This window comes from Oncorhynchus masou, chromosome 30 (assembly GCF_036934945.1).
Source record: "Oncorhynchus masou masou isolate Uvic2021 chromosome 30, UVic_Omas_1.1, whole genome shotgun sequence".
Classification (NCBI taxonomy): domain Eukaryota; kingdom Metazoa; phylum Chordata; class Actinopteri; order Salmoniformes; family Salmonidae; genus Oncorhynchus; species Oncorhynchus masou.
Window position 1 is genome coordinate 35,104,742 of NC_088241.1, and position 19,041 is coordinate 35,123,782.

The 19,041-nt window shown below is 41.7% G+C and overlaps 1 protein-coding gene across 6 annotated transcripts in view; it reads left to right on the forward strand.

Annotated features, from left to right (window-relative positions):
• LOC135522580 (voltage-dependent L-type calcium channel subunit beta-2-like) overlaps nt 1-19,041 on the forward strand; it is a 139,227-nt gene that overhangs the window by 64,779 nt on the left and 55,407 nt on the right. The window contains exon 1 of one of the 6 annotated variants that reach the window (XM_064948981.1): nt 6,360-6,651. The exons of the other annotated variants lie outside the window; for them this stretch is intronic. Coding sequence (XP_064805053.1) covers nt 6,619-6,651 — 33 coding nt within the window. The 5' untranslated portion in view covers nt 6,360-6,618. Of the gene's footprint in view, nt 1-6,359; nt 6,652-19,041 lie in introns of those variants that run through there. 6 annotated transcript variants of the gene reach the window in all.

The following is a 19,041-nucleotide window of genomic DNA, read 5'->3' on the forward strand; positions in this document are numbered from 1 at the left end:
AAATAAAATGTTATCACCTCACAGATCATCACCCCAAATACAAGCCTACTGCCTAGCCTAACCATAGCGTGAAAGCTAAACAGGGAGGAAACCATTTTAGGGGGGTTTATGGGAGGAAGTTCATTTCATTTGTGGGGGGTTTTCAAGTCCATGGGGGGTAGAAATGGGGGAAGGTATCGTGGGAGGATATATTACTATGATGGGGGATTTATCAATAAATGGGGTGCAAATACAGGAGAAGTGTATAAGCTAAATAAAACCCCTGAGAAGGGAGGGTCTGAGCTAGCAACCCTGCGATAACATAGTAATCTGATGCCGCGTTCAAAACAACTTGGGAAAAATAGTTTTGAGAGGTCATCCAACTCGGAATTCCAACTCCGGAACTCGGGCCTCTTTCTAGAGCTCAGACTTTCCGACCTGAAGATCACTGATCACAAGATAATTTTTCAGAGTTCCCAGTTGTCTTGAAAGCACCATAAATCAGTCGAGTGAACGATCACAGCACCTCTTTTTTGTAATAACATCCTTGGTCTGACAGACACTTACGTGACAACCAGATTGCATTGTATGAAGTCCACAAACATGGCGCCACTCATAGATGGCAAATAGCTTAGAATTTGCTCATCATAATCAGTACAACCTTTAAAAAAGTGTCTTACACACATCATATGTGTCCATTACAATCTATGCAAGAATCTCCCTGCATGATTTGTCACCAGTACTTGAAAACGTAAATAAAACGCTAAATACTTTATGCTCCATACATGCATATGGTATGCTACAATAGAAATGACAACATGAAATAGAGAAAATGAAGCTCTTACTTTGACAGGAAGTAGGTACACAGTTATTATTTGTTAGGAAAACAATGCCAGGGGGAAAATATTGTGCAAGGCCTGTTCTGCCTAGAGATGTGCAATGTATTCATACTTGATCTGGGGAAACATTGGGGAAGTGTTTGGGCTCGTGTTAAAGATATAAGTTTCTCCAGCTCAGTAAAGTCTCAAACATAAATTGTCCGTAACAGTGAAATGGGCTACTTCTTATATGAATTAATGAGGAGGCGGAACACACCTCAATTCAAACCTTTGTTGGAAAATAAAACGTATTACTGTAGAAAATAATTTGAAATTGACAAGTTTAAACATAGCCTATAGATAATTAGCAGGCAGCGTGCCTTGGTTTGATGGCAGCGCGGGTTAACAATTTCAAAAAGGCTTTATGGCAAAAGCCATAAAGCAGCACCCCATCAAACAAACACATGACAATCATATTTCAACCCACTAGGCGCGACACAAAACTCAGAAATAATGATATAATTCATGCCTTACCTTTGAAGATCTTCTTCTGTTGGCACTCCAAAATGTCCCATAAACATCACAAAAGGTCCTTTTGATCGATAATGTCCTTTTTATATCCATAGAAACTCAGTTTATCTGGCACGCATCAGGCAATAATCCACTCATTTTCCCTCTATCAAAATGCATACAAAATGAATCCCAAATGTTACTAATAAACTTTTCAAAACAAGTCAAACAACATTTATAATCATTCCTTAAATATTCCAATACGCAAATAAACGATAATATTTCAGACAGAGAATCGTTATTGTCTTTACCGGAGATTAACAAAGAACGCGCTTTCCTCCACGCGCTTGGAATTACTAAAGCCAAAATGGGAGCCACCTAGAAAAACTACAATTTCCGGGTCATTTTTCTAAAAACCAGCCTGAAACTCTTTCTAAAGACGATTGACATCTAGTGGAAGTCCTAGGAACTGCAATTTGGGAGGACTTGGGCTTATAATTAGAGTTCAAGCCATTGAAAACAGTGGTAAGCTGAAATTCTTTTTTGGGGGGGATCGTTTGTCCTTGGGGTTTCGCCTGCCATTTCAGTTCTGTTATACTCACAGACATAATTTTAACAGTTTTAGAAACTTTAGAGTAGTTCTATCTAGATCCACCAATTATATGCATATCCTAGCTTCTGGCCCTGAGAAACAGGCAGTTTACTTTGGGCACGCTTTTCATCCGTATGTTAAAATACTGCCCCCTATCCTAAAGAAGTTGAACAAAGCTTGGATCCTTTATGTTAAAAAAAATCTGTGTGTTGCGTGTAGAATATCCTAGCCTATTCATTGATGATAGGCCCTGATTTACTGAAGTTGCGAGACATTGCAAGCCAAGATATTGCGAGATACAGCATTCCATTGCAAGATACAGATAGTCATAGTGCACGGTTCTTACTATCTGCCTGGTGGCCGACCTGCCTGTACTGTGTCCCTCCCCTCTCTCTCCGTCCCTTGCTAGCTTTATTGCACAGAGTGTAATCTTGGAGCATTTAATTTGTATAATAAGAGTGTTGGCAAGATGAACCCACCTAGGAAGAAGTGCTAGAGATTAGCGCAAACTCTCCAATAATCTAATAGAGGCTCTTCTAGCCCATTAGTATGACACTATTGGTATTGTTGACGTTGTAAAAAGGCCCACTCTCATTTACTGGGAGTGTGCAGATTTACAATGGACGAAAACAAATAGTTCATTATGATTTATTACATCATTGTGCAATTGGTTAATTAGAGCTCTTTGAACTTGTTTGGGTGGTTAAACATGATAGATTTGATTTTGTATGTTCAGGGTCCGTATTCACAAATCGTCACAGAGTAGGAGTTCTGATCTAGGATCAGTTTAGCTTTTTAGATAATAATGAATAACATTACACGGACAGGGGTAGTTTATTTCTGAATGGAATGGCAGCCGTGTAGAGGAATGTCACAGGACACTGCCACCCGTCCACATTATTATTTTACCCAATGAGAGCAGCCGGAATCTGAGTGGGAATGAGTGTTTTCCACTTACCACACCTCCCAGTCAGTCACCTACTCTCTCAGGATCTGTCCCAAATGATACCCTATTCCCTATACCCTAATGCCCTGGTCAAAAGTAATGAACTGTAAAGGGAATAGGCTGCCATTTTGGACACAGCCTCGGTATTGATGCAGATGTAGGCTAACTGGGACCAGTCTCCATCTATTATTATGCCAGTTTGTTCATGAGAGTTCATATTTTGTAAATATTCACCATGAGCGGTGTGGGGCAACCCATACTATAATGTATGCACCCACTACTCACCTGGATAAAAGTGTCTGCCTTTTTCTTTCATGAGCTGTTGTGGAGAGACCTTGCTGTATGCATGTAATGCTTGTTTACATCACTGCATCAGTATGTGTGTGAATCAATAAGCCAAAGGTAACTAGGGCATTTGTTACCCGACACTGGCAGAGCGAGTGGGCAATTGATCTATTCAAAGTTTGGCTCCACCCACACAAATTATTGATATATGTCACGAACACACACACACACACACAGCCCACTAGTTAGTCAATTGCAGAGAGCTCACCCACATCCTCCTAATAGAAACCCAAGAATGACTCACATACATTTTTTTTAATAATAAAAGAGAATGTACAGAATGATCAGAGTTCTTTCTCCATCACATTAAAGGCACTAAGGCAAATGTAATCCTAAATAAACTACATGTTACAGACTCTCAGATGTTTAGGGTAGGGAAATTCTTCCTAGAATCTTCTAACCTGATTCTTCTGGAACACCTGGGAATTTGGGGTAAATTATCGGAGTGTTGCAACGCTACAGATGTTACATGAGATGAGTATGAGAATAAAGCAGTCATTCACTCCAACAACAGGAATTAGGTAGCCTAGTGGTCAGGGCGTTGGACTAGTAACCGGAAGGTTGCAAAATCGAATCCCCCGAGCTGACATGGTAAAAATCTGTCGTTCTGCCCCTGAACAAGGCAGTTAACCCACTGTTCCTAGGCCGTCATTGAAAATAAGAATTTGTTCTTAACTGACTTGCCTAGTTAAATAAAGGTAAAATAAATCAAATATGGCTAAGAGTGAGGACTCACCTCTCAGATCACACCTCCAATCTACTGTCTTCACACTATGTGTGAACAGACCTTTTACTGCATCCCAAATGGCACCCTATTGTCTTTATAGTGAGTGTACTACTTTTACCAGAGCCCATAAAGTAGTGCACTACATAGGGAATAGTGTGCCATTTTGGGGGACACACATCCTGGTCCACCTGAGGGCAGATGGAGCCTAATTAGCCATGGCCCTGCTCTCCTCTCCAGCAGCAGATTCACCCTCGCTCACCCCAGATTACTATTAGTTCTGCTTGTGGGCCTTTGACCATGAGATAACTAGGGCAATATGTTGAGGTATGGCACTGTTTTAAGATACAGTAGATGTTTTCGATACAGGGCCTAAGTCTAGGGAACAGTGTCTAGTCGATGTGAGCAGACCTTTGTGTTAGTGTGCACTAGCGATTGGAGACAATATCCAATGTCTTAGATCTGGTATAACAGAAAGTGTTATACCAGATATATAGCCAGGTTACCAGGTGTGTTCTGTAGAGTACCTCAGGGGTTTTCCTGGCTCAAAAAGGGGCTTAGGTGGTGGTCATGGATGACTGTCCTGACAAGGCAACAGTCTCTAACACTGATCCACGTGCCCAGCACCCACTCTGGATTAGAATCCTTGTAAAGAGGTTAAAGCAGACCAAACGGGGTCACATAATCTCGTAGGATTTACCCACCAAACACGTGGTTCTCTCCATGGCTTTCAAACATCTGGGCAAATCCAGGAGGCTGAGGAGGAGTGGTGTATCCTGGGATTTGTTCATCTGGTGTCACACTTTTATTGATTTTTTCTTTAGGTCTAGCTACACGGTCTGTAACCTGATTTGATCTGTGCATACATGTGAGAAGTAAGCATATGCGACCAGGTTTTGAATGTACATGTACCCAGGAGACAGCTACCTTACCGTAGGTCCAGGGCCAGCTCCTCCTTGACCTCTTGATCGGCCAGTCCAAGCAGATTAATAGTTGTTCAGATGGTGACAAAACATAAATAGGAAAAATACCAAAGGAATGCCCAAACTATAGACTGAAAACTAACTAAATGCTTCATGGCCACCAATGAAAATCATCAGCATGCCAGATGTTCTAGCTGGGACACTGACTGCCAATCACCTAATTTGACTGTCAGCTATTGACTGAATACAATATTGTTTACTGACTACAATATCACCCACTCTTGTGATTCTTGCTAAATATTTCATAGGTATTTGTGTACTAGTATTGTAATGTTAGACATTTACTGCATCGCTGGAGCTAGAAACAAGTATTTAACTTATTTCAGGGGCTCCCGAGTTGCACAGCGTTCTAAGTCACTGCATCTCAGTGCTAGAGGCATCACTACAGACCTTGGATTGATCCCAGGCTGTATCACAACCAGCCGTGACCAGGAGTCCTTTGGGCAGTGCACAATTGGCCCAGCATCGTCCGGGATAGAGGAGGGTTTGGCTGGGGTCATTGTAAAATAAGAATTTATGACTTGTTAAATCATATGTAAAAAAAAAGTTTTTCCTGCACCTGCTTTAATATCTGCAAATCTGTTTATAAAACAAATAAGCTTTAATTTGATAATTAAATATAAACTGAAATAGAACAATAATTAAATAGAACAATAGGATCTCTGCCTGGTTTAGGCTACATGTATGTTAGGAACATTTTGTACTCAATTGGTGGTTGTTAGAACTATGTTTTAACTATGTTTTAACTATGATGAAAGAAAGCAAGATAGGCTATATATTATACAAATATTTCCTCAAATTCTTTGAGAACCATCACACATTTCATTATCTTGATGATTGAAACATGTTCAAAGTACATTCGCCCCTTTTTGTGTCCTTTTCTAAATTGATCAAGCCTCTGGTAAATGGCATATTTTCAACATAGTAAAGATAATTATTTCCTGAAGTTTGGTTTCAGGAACATGTGTTGGGCCTCTACGTACAGTAGGTTAAGTCTTTACCCTTCCTCTCCTAAAAGTGTAAGCCCCCCGCCCCCTGAACCCCTCCCTCACACACACACACACACACACACACACACACACACACACACACACACACACACACACACACACACACACACACACACACACACACACACACACACACACACACACACACACACACACACACACACACACACACACACACACACACACACACACACACACACACACACACACATTAAAAGCTATTGCAGCTGCTTTTGTTGCATTCTGGAATTTTCAGGCCTGCCTTGTTGGCCAGAGTTCTTACTTCCTAGCTGTGTGTGTGTGTGTTTGTGTGTGTGTGTGTGTCTGTGTGTCTGTGTGTCTGTGTGTCTGTGTCTGTGTGTGTGTGGGAGGGAGGGGTTCAGGGGGCGGGGGGCTTGTTTTCGGGGACTGGAGAACGGTCACAGAGCACCGAAGGAGTGTTCTCCCAGAAAGACAGGACAGGACTGGGTCATACAAGGGCTGAAACTCCCAAATCTCTGTGGTTCACTTGACTGCAGTTTGAAAGACGAAGAGCAAGAGGCCTCTCCTCTATGTAGTTTCAGTGGGTTTTACTGAAAGGAGACAAGGAGTAGTAAGTAGGAGTTTGTCTGTCTGTGCCGGGACTGGGAGGAGATGGGCAGCAGTTGATGAGTTTTTCTTCCGAGCTGGGCAGAGGAGAGCAGAGAAACAGCAGAGCCGGTTAGGACAGATATGTATCTCTCTGGCAGTGAGGAGTCCGACGTGGTAAGTCCTTTAAAGTATTCCCAACACAGACACGTACTGTAAACATACTTAGCCTACATTTTCTGAATCGGTATGCTGTACAGATTCAGCAATAATTATCTTGTTCTTTCTCACTCTCCTCTCTGAACAATGGAGGAGAGTTCTGGAATCTTGGAGAGTTTTGTTTTTAGACCAAATTCCAAAAGGCGTAATGTTAGGCTTCCTATTTTGTTTCCTTAGAACTTTTCCTGGAAGTCAGTTTGTTGCGTGAGACTGTCGCGACTCTGGCTCTTATGTAGCGTGCAACGGAGGTCATTTTGCGGGTTGTGGATTGTTTGGGCATCTTGTCTGGATTTGCATCTCAACGTTGCTAGCCAAAGGTGGAAAGCCGCGTCAGTTTATTAATGGCTGGTGTGAAGTTAGGAAAATAAACACCAGGGACATGCCTGGTCCTCTGGTTACAGAGACTGTTTAGTTAGTGAACGTAAAGCCTTTCAAAAAGCCCCCTTTCTTTAACCGTGACTGTTCAGAACTCCTTGTATTTTGTTTCTCTGCCTCTGCTTCCTAGCGGTACAGTTTGTTCATCCAAGTCGGTCTCACTGTAAATATCTCCGTATCATATTAATTATAGTCTGACTGTATTTCTTTAATGGAGACTATTAAAGCAACACCCTACAGGAATTAGATGGGTTTTTTTTTAACACGAACGGACCATTTCGAGGTTTACTACATAGTTTTGATTCGATGAGACTTTACTGACATCCCTTAAGTGCATGCAAGACTTCTGTAGTGAATTATTTCTTACACTCTAGTTCATTAAGCGAACTGTTTTTGACCCCTTAACTTGAATGGACGTCAGTTAGTCAGCTACAGTGCATTCGGAAAGTATTCAGACCCCTTAACTTTTTCCACATTTTGTTACATTACAGCCTTATTCTAAAACTGATTAAAGAGTTTGTTTTAGGCATGGGGCGGCAGGGTAGCCTAGTGGTTAGAGCGTTGGACTAGTAACCGAAAGATTGCAGTTCAAACCCCCGAGCTGACAAGGTACAAATCTGTCCTTCTGCCCCTGAACAGGCAGTTAACCCACTGTTCCTAGGCCGTCATTGAAAATAAGAATTTGTTCTTAACTGACTTGCCTAGTAAAATAAAAAAATCAGTCTACACACAATACCCCATAATATCAAAGCAAAATGTTTTTAGAAATGTTTGCAAAATGTATTAAAAATGAAAACGGAAATATCACATTTACATATGTATTCAGACCCTTTACTCTGTAATTTGTTGAAGCACCTTTGGCAGCGATTACAGAGTTTTCTTCGGTATGACGCTACAAACTTGGCACACCTGTATTTGGGGAGTTTCTCCCATTGTTCTCTGCAGATCCTCTCAAGCTCTGTCAGGTTGGATGAGGAGCATCACTGCACAGCTAATTTCAGGTCTCTCCAGAGATGTTCGATCAGGTTCAAGTCTGGGCTCTGGCTGGGCCCCTTAAGGACATTCAGAGACTTGTCCCAAAGCCACTCCTACGTTGTCTTGGCTGTATGCTTAGGGTCGTTGTCCTGTTGGAAGGTGAACCTTTGCCCCAGTCTGAGGTCCTGACCGCTCTGGAGTAGGTTTTCATCAAGAAACTCTCTGTACTTTGCTCCGTTCATCTTTCCTTCGATCCTGACTAGTCTCCCAGTCCCCGCCGCTGAAAAACATGCTCCGTTTTCCCAGGCGGCCAACTCTAGGAAGAGTCTTGTTGGTTCCAAACTTCTTCCATTCAAGAATGATGAAGGACACTGTGTTCTTAGGGACCTTCAATGCAGCAGAAATGTAGTAGTACCCTTCCCCAGATCTGTGCCTTGAAACAATCCCGTACGTGTGTGTGTGCATGTTTGTGTGTTTTAGGAATGTCTGTACATGCGTGTGCGTTGTGTATATATTAAATGGTGTTTGATGTGACTGAGTATACAGTGCTGAAAGCTGGCAGAACCCTGTGTGTTGATGACAGTCAGAAATAGACACCAAGTCAAATTTGATTTGTCACAACAAGAGTAGACCGTAGCGTGAAATGCTTTCTTACGCGCCCTTAACCAATTTCTTCGAAAAATGTGTTTAATAAACTGAAGGATAAATAGTAATGCAGTAAAACAACAATAATGAGGCTATATACAGGGGTACCCGTTTTCGAGTCAATATTTAGGGGTACGGGTTAGTCGAGGTAGTTGACGTAATATGTACATGTATCTAGGGGTATAGTGACTATGCATAGGTAATAAACAGAGAGTAGCCGCAACGTATGTGAAGAGTGTGAAGGAATGTGAATGTGTGTGTGTGTGTGTGTGTGTGTGTGTGTGTGTGTGTGTGTGTGTGTGTGTGTGTGTGTGTGTGTGTGTGTGGGGGTCATGTCACATACACACACTGCCATCATGCTTTATCTTCTAATAACCCATCTTACTACAAAGAGTAGCCTCACATAAGATATATATGCATCCCAAATGTCTGCCTATTCCCTATTTAGTGCACTACATTTTACCAGAGCCCTATGGGCTCACTATATAGGGAATAGGGTGCCATTTGGGATGCTGTCATCAACTTCTGCACTCCTAATTAACACTGTCCATGTGAAAGGTTGGCGTTAAAGGGCATTAATGACACTGGATCATCACTAAAAATCTATTACCTTTCTGTGCTACTTTGTTTTGTGTCTGTGTCTGTGCCTCTGTCTCTGTCTGTCCTTATGAGTCCGGGAGTCTGTGTCTGTGGCAGATGCTGTTGTCTATCTTCCTGCTCCCTTGTTGACTCTTTGGGGTGTAAGAGAGAGCTGGAGACAGACAGGGGAGTACCTGAACAGCTGTCTCTTCCCAATCTGCTGCTGTTTGCTGTTCCACTCAAACTGGCTTGCAAACACCAATGACACACATATTTTAGAAATGTAGATGGGGGGGAGGGGACAGATGAGAGGGATATAGCAGAAAAAGTGAGTGGTGGAATGGGGATCGAACCGCTGTCTCCATGGGGTATATGTGTCCTGGGGACGTATCGCGTCAAATCAGCCATTAAAGTCCATTGCGCGCATGATACCACTGTCGAGCAAGATGAAGCGAACACATAGTCGAGAGCACAGAGGATGTGTCCCGCGATGAAACTTAGTCGAGATAGAAGAGCTTGTCCCGTGAGCAGAACATAAAAATGTCTGAATCAAAAAATATAGAACTGCAAGCCAAGAAACATGGTTCAAATGTGTAAGAAACTAAATGTGAAAGCATCAAATTTATACCAGCATGTCTCGCCATAGGATTTGTCTACTTTTCACTCTTAATTTCTTAAGTTGCTCTCTCTCTCAAGTCTCTTTTTTCTCGATTGGATTTCAGGTTGGTGGGGGGCGGGCTCAGAGGCAGGTGTGTGTCTAGAAACCTTACATTAGTCATTTTCACTGCAGTGATGGACGAACTAACAAATGCTTGCACATGGCCAGGGTGTGGACTAGATAGCATACTCTTTTGTTAGATTAGACTTTTCGTAACAGGTTAGGAGAACCTATGCAGCAGGTAAGGCTAATTAATGTTGCAGGTTAGGAGAATTAGGTTATTGTTAGGTAAAGGATTAGGGTTAGAATGAGCTAAAATGAAAAAAGGAACCTTTAGACGTTCATTTGACAAGCTGTATCCCTTCTAGCCATGACCAGTGTTGTATCGTGTGATTGGTTGAGTCTTCTTGGGTGCCTCTAGTAAGCTGGACACATCACATTTTTAACAATGCTTTTTTGGGATAAAAACTAGTTCATTGCATCCACTGTGGAGCCCAGTTTCATAATTTTACCATATGTCCCAGCTACTTGCTGTAGTTTTGACGTATTCACGAAAAAAGGGGCCTTATTTTAGGGCATTTTTCACCCTGCCAGCTCCTACTAGTTTTATTGAGCACCTACTCGCCTTCCAAACATTCTATTCCCAGCTTATTGTTCTACGTCACAATGCCTGCTTTCCTATTATTGGCAATGAGACCTGCCCACGTTGTTTGTAGATAAATTATAAACAACAAACAATTACTCATGGAACTCCTGAGGTTGTCCCGTTGTTCCCTTTAAGGAAATATAGGTATGTCTGTCTATTTCGGCAAATATCTTGCAATGTGTATATTTAGATTTTGTTTTAAATTGGACACCATTTTAAATCATGAGAATCTCCTCTTTCTAATTATGTAAGTCTGGGCAGTGTATTCCGTTCTCATCAAACACTAGCCACAAATTACCTTTTGCCCTTAGAACACTGAGCTCCACCCATTGTTTTCCCAAGGTGAGGCATGCTAGTATAAATCGCCAAATATCTCGCAATGTGTACATTTAAGATTTTTCCGAGTCGGACACCATTTTAATCATGAGAATCTCCTCTTTCTAATTATGTAAGCCTGGGCAGTGTATTAAACGCTAGACCAGAAATGGTCAGAAGTTGCCATTCCTACTTCCTCTTTATGCAGACATAAGCACACTTGGCACCATCGAGGTGCTGATATTGACTTTCTACATAAGTTGTTATTTTTCAGTTTCGTCCTAAGAACAGAATGTAGTGGTAAAATAAAAAGGGATACATTTTTAGTGCCATTTAGGCTAAATTGAATTCTAAGCTTCACTCCAGTCAAAACAGGCTTTAAAGGGTGCATGCTGGTGTCAGGGAAGTCAGGCGCAGGAGAGTGAACTTGGTATAAACGGAGCAGTTTATAGAATATATAAAAACTCAGAAAACCAAAATATACCAAATAAAATAAGAGAGTGCAAAACTTGTCGCACACCAGAACATAACTTGCACCAATACATACAACAAACAATCACCGACAAGGAAATGAGTGGAAACAGAGGGATAAATACACAACATGTAATTGATGGCATTGGAACCAGGTGTGATGGAAGACAAGACAATAACAATGGAAAATGAAAAATGGATCAGCGATGGCTAGAAGGTCGGTCCCCGAACACCGCCCGAACAAGGAGAGGGACCGACTTCGGCGGAAGTCGTGACACAGGCTCTGTGAATGTTTGACTCCATTCATATGCTATAGGCTTGCGCTAGTGTTCCAGCTAGCCAACGTTCTTTTGCTATTTTTCAACCTTGGGTGAATTCTGACTCGTTCTATTGTCCAGCCTACCTCTAGCTAAGTAACACCATAGTCCACCAGTAGCTAATTGTTTTTCTTTCACCTTTTCATAAAGTGCCTGATATGTATTTGCTTGATATGAGGAAGTTAACCCCAGGTTATTAAATAACAGATGGAGTATGGACATAATGTGGCTGTGATCTAACAAGTTAATTCATCCTGCTGTACACTAGCTACTGGACATCATTTTATATAGCTGGATATAATGACTCCATTGTTATGAATAACATGTGGGTACACAACAGTGTCTCCGCTGCAGTTATTTCCACCACGCCCAAAACAATATTTCTGCCAGGTGCGCTATGAAGCTGCAAGAACAGTCCACATTTACTTTTTCTCTGCAAGCAAAACTATTAATGACTAGAAAAACCAGACAACCCCATAGTAGAATAGTTGATCAATTTACCAAGTCGGCTTGTTGTTGTGCGTTCTAAGCGAGACAAATATTCCTCTTAAGGCGCATTCAAGTTGTGTGTCATACTAGGGAGGCAAACATGCATTCTGGACTGCCAGTGTTGCTAGCAGCATCACGTCTGTACAGTTTTTGGTTTTGGTTCATCAAAAACCTTCTTCAACCGTGTTTCTTCCTCAATTGGTGCAGGCACATTTTGTGCTTAGCTTGTTCCTGTCCCTGTTTTTAATTCGCAGGGGCTGCCATCTTTTTCTATGTGCAAATCTAAAGGATCTTCCCCAAACTTGAAACTCACGCACTGCGTATGTTTGCCAGTTAGGCTCTTACACCCCTTGTAAAGTGAATTAATGTGCTTAATTTTAAGACGTTATTTGATTTGAATACCCAAAATGCACATCTGTAAATGGTCTCAGTTCTCATGAATCATGGCAATGTGATTGCAAAGAGTACTGAGACCTCAACAGAGGTGAAATAAACCAGCAAGAGGTCTGAGTCCTCATTCAAAGGCAAGGGCAGTGTGAATGCAAAGAGAACTGAGTTCTTTCGCTTTTATTTACCCTAGAGTTCACTTTAAAGAGGACTGATATCGGTTATTTTAAAGAGGACTATACAGTGAGGGAAAAAACTATTTGATCCCCTGCTGATTTTGTACGTTTGCCCACTGACAAAGAAATGATCAGTCTATCATTTTAATGGTAGGTTTATTTGAACAGTGAGAGACAGAATAACAACAACAAAAATCCAGAAAAAGACATGTCAAAAATGTTATAAATTGATTTGCATTTTCATGAGGGAAATAAAAAAAATCAGTCTACACACAATACCCCATAATATCAAAGCAAAATGTTTTTAGAAATGTTTGCAAAATGTATTAAAAATGAAAACGGAAATATCACATTTACATATGTATTTAGACCCTTTACTCAGTAATTTGTTGAAGCACCTTTGGCAGCGATTACAGAGTCTTCTTCGGTATGACGCTACAAACTTGGCACACCTGTATTTGGGGAGTTTCTCCCATTGTTCTCTGCAGATCCTCTCAAGCTCTGTCAGGTTGGATGAGGAGCATCACTGCACAGCTAATTTCAGGTCTCTCCAGAGATGTTCGATCACGTTCAAGTCTGGGCTCTGGCTGGGCCCCTTAAGGACATTCAGAGACTTGTCCCAAAGCCACTCCTACGTTGTCTTGGCTGTATGCTTAGGGTCGTTGTCCTGTTGGAAGGTGAACCTTTGCCCCAGTCTGAGGTCCTGACCGCTCTGGAGTAGGTTTTCATCAAGAAACTCTCTGTACTTTGCTCCGTTCATCTTTCCTTCGATCCTGACTAGTCTCCCAGTCCCCGCCGCTGAAAAACATGCTCCGTTTTCCCAGGCGGCCAACTCTAGGAAGAGTCTTGTTGGTTCCAAACTTCTTCCATTCAAGAATGATGAAGGACACTGTGTTCTTAGGGACCTTCAATGCAGCAGAAATGTAGTAGTACCCTTCCCCAGATCTGTGCCTTGAAACAATCCCGTACGTGTGTGTGTGCATGTTTGTGTGTTTTAGGAATGTCTGTACATGCGTGTGCGTTGTGTATATATTAAATGGTGTTTGATGTGACTGAGTATACAGTGCTGAAAGCTGGCAGAACCCTGTGTGTTGATGACAGTCAGAAATAGACACCAAGTCAAATTTGATTTGTCACAACAAGAGTAGACCGTAGCGTGAAATGCTTTCTTACGCGCCCTTAACCAATTTCTTCGAAAAATGTGTTTAATAAACTGAAGGATAAATAGTAATGCAGTAAAACAACAATAATGAGGCTATATACAGGGGGTACCCGTTTCGAGTCAATATTTAGGGGTACGGGTTAGTCGAGGTAGTTGACGTAATATGTACATGTATCTAGGGGTATAGTGACTATGCATAGGTAATAAACAGAGAGTAGCCGCAACGTATGTGAAGAGTGTGAAGGAATGTGAATGTGTGTGTGTGTGTGTGTGTGTGTGTGTGTGTGTGTGTGTGTGTGTGTGTGTGTGTGTGTGTGTGTGTGTGTGTGGGGTCATGTCACATACACACACTGCCATCATGCTTTATCTTCTAATAACCCATCTTACTACAAAGAGTAGCCTCACATAAGATATATATGCATCCCAAATGTCTGCCTATTCCCTATTTAGTGCACTACATTTTACCAGAGCCCTATGGGCTCACTATATAGGGAATAGGGTGCCATTTGGGATGCTGTCATCAACTTCTGCACTCCTAATTAACACTGTCCATGTGAAAGGTTGGCGTTAAAGGGCATTAATGACACTGGATCATCACTAAAAATCTATTACCTTTCTGTGCTACTTTGTTTTGTGTCTGTGTCTGTGCCTCTGTCTCTGTCTGTCCTTATGAGTCCGGGAGTCTGTGTCTGTGGCAGATGCTGTTGTCTATCTTCCTGCTCCCTTGTTGACTCTTTGGGGTGTAAGAGAGAGCTGGAGACAGACAGGGGAGTACCTGAACAGCTGTCTCTTCCCAATCTGCTGCTGTTTGCTGTTCCACTCAAACTGGCTTGCAAACACCAATGACACACATATTTTAGAAATGTAGATGGGGGGGAGGGGACAGATGAGAGGGATATAGCAGAAAAAGTGAGTGGTGGAATGGGGATCGAACCGCTGTCTCCATGGGGTATATGTGTCCTGGGGACGTATCGCGTCAAATCAGCCATTAAAGTCCATTGCGCGCATGATACCACTGTCGAGCAAGATGAAGCGAACACATAGTCGAGAGCACAGAGGATGTGTCCCGCGATGAAACTTAGTCGAGATAGAAGAGCTTGTCCCGTGAGCAGAACATAAAAATGTCTGAATCAAAAAATATAGAACTGCAAGCCAAGAAACATGGTTCAAATGTGTAAGAAACTAAATGTGAAAGCATCAAATTTATACCAGCATGTCTCGCCATAGGATTTGTCTACTTTTCACTCTTAATTTCTTAAGTTGCTCTCTCTCTCAAGTCTCTTTTTTTCTCGATTGGATTTCAGGTTGGTGGGGGGCGGGCTCAGAGGCAGGTGTGTGTCTAGAAACCTTACATTAGTCATTTTCACTGCAGTGATGGACGAACTAACAAATGCTTGCACATGGCCAGGGTGTGGACTAGATAGCATACTCTTTTGTTAGATTAGACTTTTCGTAACAGGTTAGGAGAACCTATGCAGCAGGTAAGGCTAATTAATGTTGCAGGTTAGGAGAATTAGGTTATTGTTAGGTAAAGGATTAGGGTTAGAATGAGCTAAAATGAAAAAAGGAACCTTTAGACGTTCATTTGACAAGCTGTATCCCTTCTAGCCATGACCAGTGTTGTATCGTGTGATTGGTTGAGTCTTCTTGGGTGCCTCTAGTAAGCTGGACACATCACATTTTTAACAATGCTTTTTTTGGGATAAAAACTAGTTCATTGCATCCACTGTGGAGCCCAGTTTCATAATTTTACCATATGTCCCAGCTACTTGCTGTAGTTTTGACGTATTCACGAAAAAAGGGGCCTTATTTTAGGGCATTTTTCACCCTGCCAGCTCCTACTAGTTTTATTGAGCACCTACTCGCCTTCCAAACATTCTATTCCCAGCTTATTGTTCTACGTCACAATGCCTGCTTTCCTATTATTGGCAATGAGACCTGCCCACGTTGTTTGTAGATAAATTATAAACAACAAACAATTACTCATGGAACTCCTGAGGTTGTCCCGTTGTTCCCTTTAAGGAAATATAGGTATGTCTGTCTATTTCGGCAAATATCTTGCAATGTGTATATTTAGATTTTGTTTTAAATTGGACACCATTTTAAATCATGAGAATCTCCTCTTTCTAATTATGTAAGTCTGGGCAGTGTATTCCGTTCTCATCAAACACTAGCCACAAATTACCTTTTGCCCTTAGAACACTGAGCTCCACCCATTGTTTTCCCAAGGTGAGGCATGCTAGTATAAATCGCCAAATATCTCGCAATGTGTACATTTAAGATTTTTCCGAGTCGGACACCATTTTAATCATGAGAATCTCCTCTTTCTAATTATGTAAGCCTGGGCAGTGTATTAAACGCTAGACCAGAAATGGTCAGAAGTTGCCATTCCTACTTCCTCTTTATGCAGACATAAGCACACTTGGCACCATCGAGGTGCTGATATTGACTTTCTACATAAGTTGTTATTTTTCAGTTTCGTCCTAAGAACAGAATGTAGTGGTAAAATAAAAAGGGATACATTTTTAGTGCCATTTAGGCTAAATTGAATTCTAAGCTTCACTCCAGTCAAAACAGGCTTTAAAGGGTGCATGCTGGTGTCAGGGAAGTCAGGCGCAGGAGAGTGAACTTGGTATAAACGGAGCAGTTTATAGAATATATAAAAACTCAGAAAACCAAAATATACCAAATAAAATAAGAGAGTGCAAAACTTGTCGCACACCAGAACATAACTTGCACCAATACATACAACAAACAATCACCGACAAGGAAATGAGTGGAAACAGAGGGATAAATACACAACATGTAATTGATGGCATTGGAACCAGGTGTGATGGAAGACAAGACAATAACAATGGAAAATGAAAAATGGATCAGCGATGGCTAGAAGGTCGGTCCCCGAACACCGCCCGAACAAGGAGAGGGACCGACTTCGGCGGAAGTCGTGACACAGGCTCTGTGAATGTTTGACTCCATTCATATGCTATAGGCTTGCGCTAGTGTTCCAGCTAGCCAACGTTCTTTTGCTATTTTTCAACCTTGGGTGAATTCTGACTCGTTCTATTGTCCAGCCTACCTCTAGCTAAGTAACACCATAGTCCACCAGTAGCTAATTGTTTTTCTTTCACCTTTTCATAAAGTGCCTGATATGTATTTGCTTGATATGAGGAAGTTAACCCCAGGTTATTAAATAACAGATGGAGTATGGACATAATGTGGCTGTGATCTAACAAGTTAATTCATCCTGCTGTACACTAGCTACTGGACATCATTTTATATAGCTGGATATAATGACTCCATTGTTATGAATAACATGTGGGTACACAACAGTGTCTCCGCTGCAGTTATTTCCACCACGCCCAAAACAATATTTCTGCCAGGTGCGCTATGAAGCTGCAAGAACAGTCCACATTTACTTTTTCTCTGCAAGCAAAACTATTAATGACTAGAAAAACCAGACAACCCCATAGTAGAATAGTTGATCAATTTACCAAGTCGGCTTGTTGTTGTGCGTTCTAAGCGAGACAAATATTCCTCTTAAGGCGCATTCAAGTTGTGTGTCATACTAGGGAGGCAAACATGCATTCTGGACTGCCAGTGTTGCTAGCAGCATCACGTCTGTACAGTTTTTGGTTTTGGTTCATCAAAAACCTTCTTCAACCGTGTTTCTTCCTCAATTGGTGCAGGCACATTTTGTGCTTAGCTTGTTCCTGTCCCTGTTTTTAATTCGCAGGGGCTGCCATCTTTTTCTATGTGCAAATCTAAAGGATCTTCCCCAAACTTGAAACTCACGCACTGCGTATGTTTGCCAGTTAGGCTCTTACACCCCTTGTAAAGTGAATTAATGTGCTTAATTTTAAGACGTTATTTGATTTGAATACCCAAAATGCACATCTGTAAATGGTCTCAGTTCTCATGAATCATGGCAATGTGATTGCAAAGAGTACTGAGACCTCAACAGAGGTGAAATAAACCAGCAAGAGGTCTGAGTCCTCATTCAAAGGCAAGGGCAGTGTGAATGCAAAGAGAACTGAGTTCTTTCGCTTTTATTTACCCTAGAGTTCACTTTAAAGAGGACTGATATCGGTTATTTTAAAGAGGACTATACAGTGAGGGAAAAAACTATTTGATCCCCTGCTGATTTTGTACGTTTGCCCACTGACAAAGAAATGATCAGTCTATCATTTTAATGGTAGGTTTATTTGAACAGTGAGAGACAGAATAACAACAACAAAAATCCAGAAAAAGACATGTCAAAAATGTTATAAATTGATTTGCATTTTCATGAGGGAAATACGTATTAGACACCTTTACAAAACATGACTTAGTACTTGATGGAAAAACCCTTGTTGGCAATCACAGAGGTCAGACGTTTCTTGTAGTTGGCCCCCAGGTTAGCACACATCTCAGGAGGGATTTTGTCCCACTCCCCTTTGCAGATCTTCTCCAAGTCATTAAGATTTCGAGGCTGACGTTTGGCAACTCGAACCTTCAGCTCCCTCCACAGATTTTCTATGGGATTAAGGTCTGGAGACTGGCTCGGCCACTCCAGGACCTTAATGTGCTTCTTCTTGAGCGACTCCTTTGTTTCCTTGGCCGTGTGTTTTGGGTCATTGTCATGCTGGAATACCCATCCACAAATCATTTTCAATGTCCTGGCTGAGGGAAGGACGTTCTCACCCAAGATTTGACGGTACATGGCCCCGTCCATCCAAGTTTTCCTGTCCCCTTAGCTGAAAAACACCCCCAAAGCATAATGTTTCCACCTCCATGTTTGACGGTGGGGATGGTGTTCTTGGGGTCATAGGCAGCATTCCTCCTCCTCCAAACACGGCAGGTTGAGTTGATGCCAAAGAGCTCCATTTTGGTCTCATCTGTCCACAACACTTTCACCCAGTTGTCCTCTGAATCATTGAGGTTCATTGGCAAACTTCAGACGGACAACACACATGGCTGATATGGACACGTATTACATAACAGTGTTGTTACAACACACATGGCTGATATGGACAGGTATTACATGACAGTGTTGTTACAACACACATGGCTGATATGGACACGTATTACATGACAGTGTTGTTACAACACACATGGCTGATATGGACACGTATTACATGACAGTGTTGTTACAACACACATGGCTGATATGGACA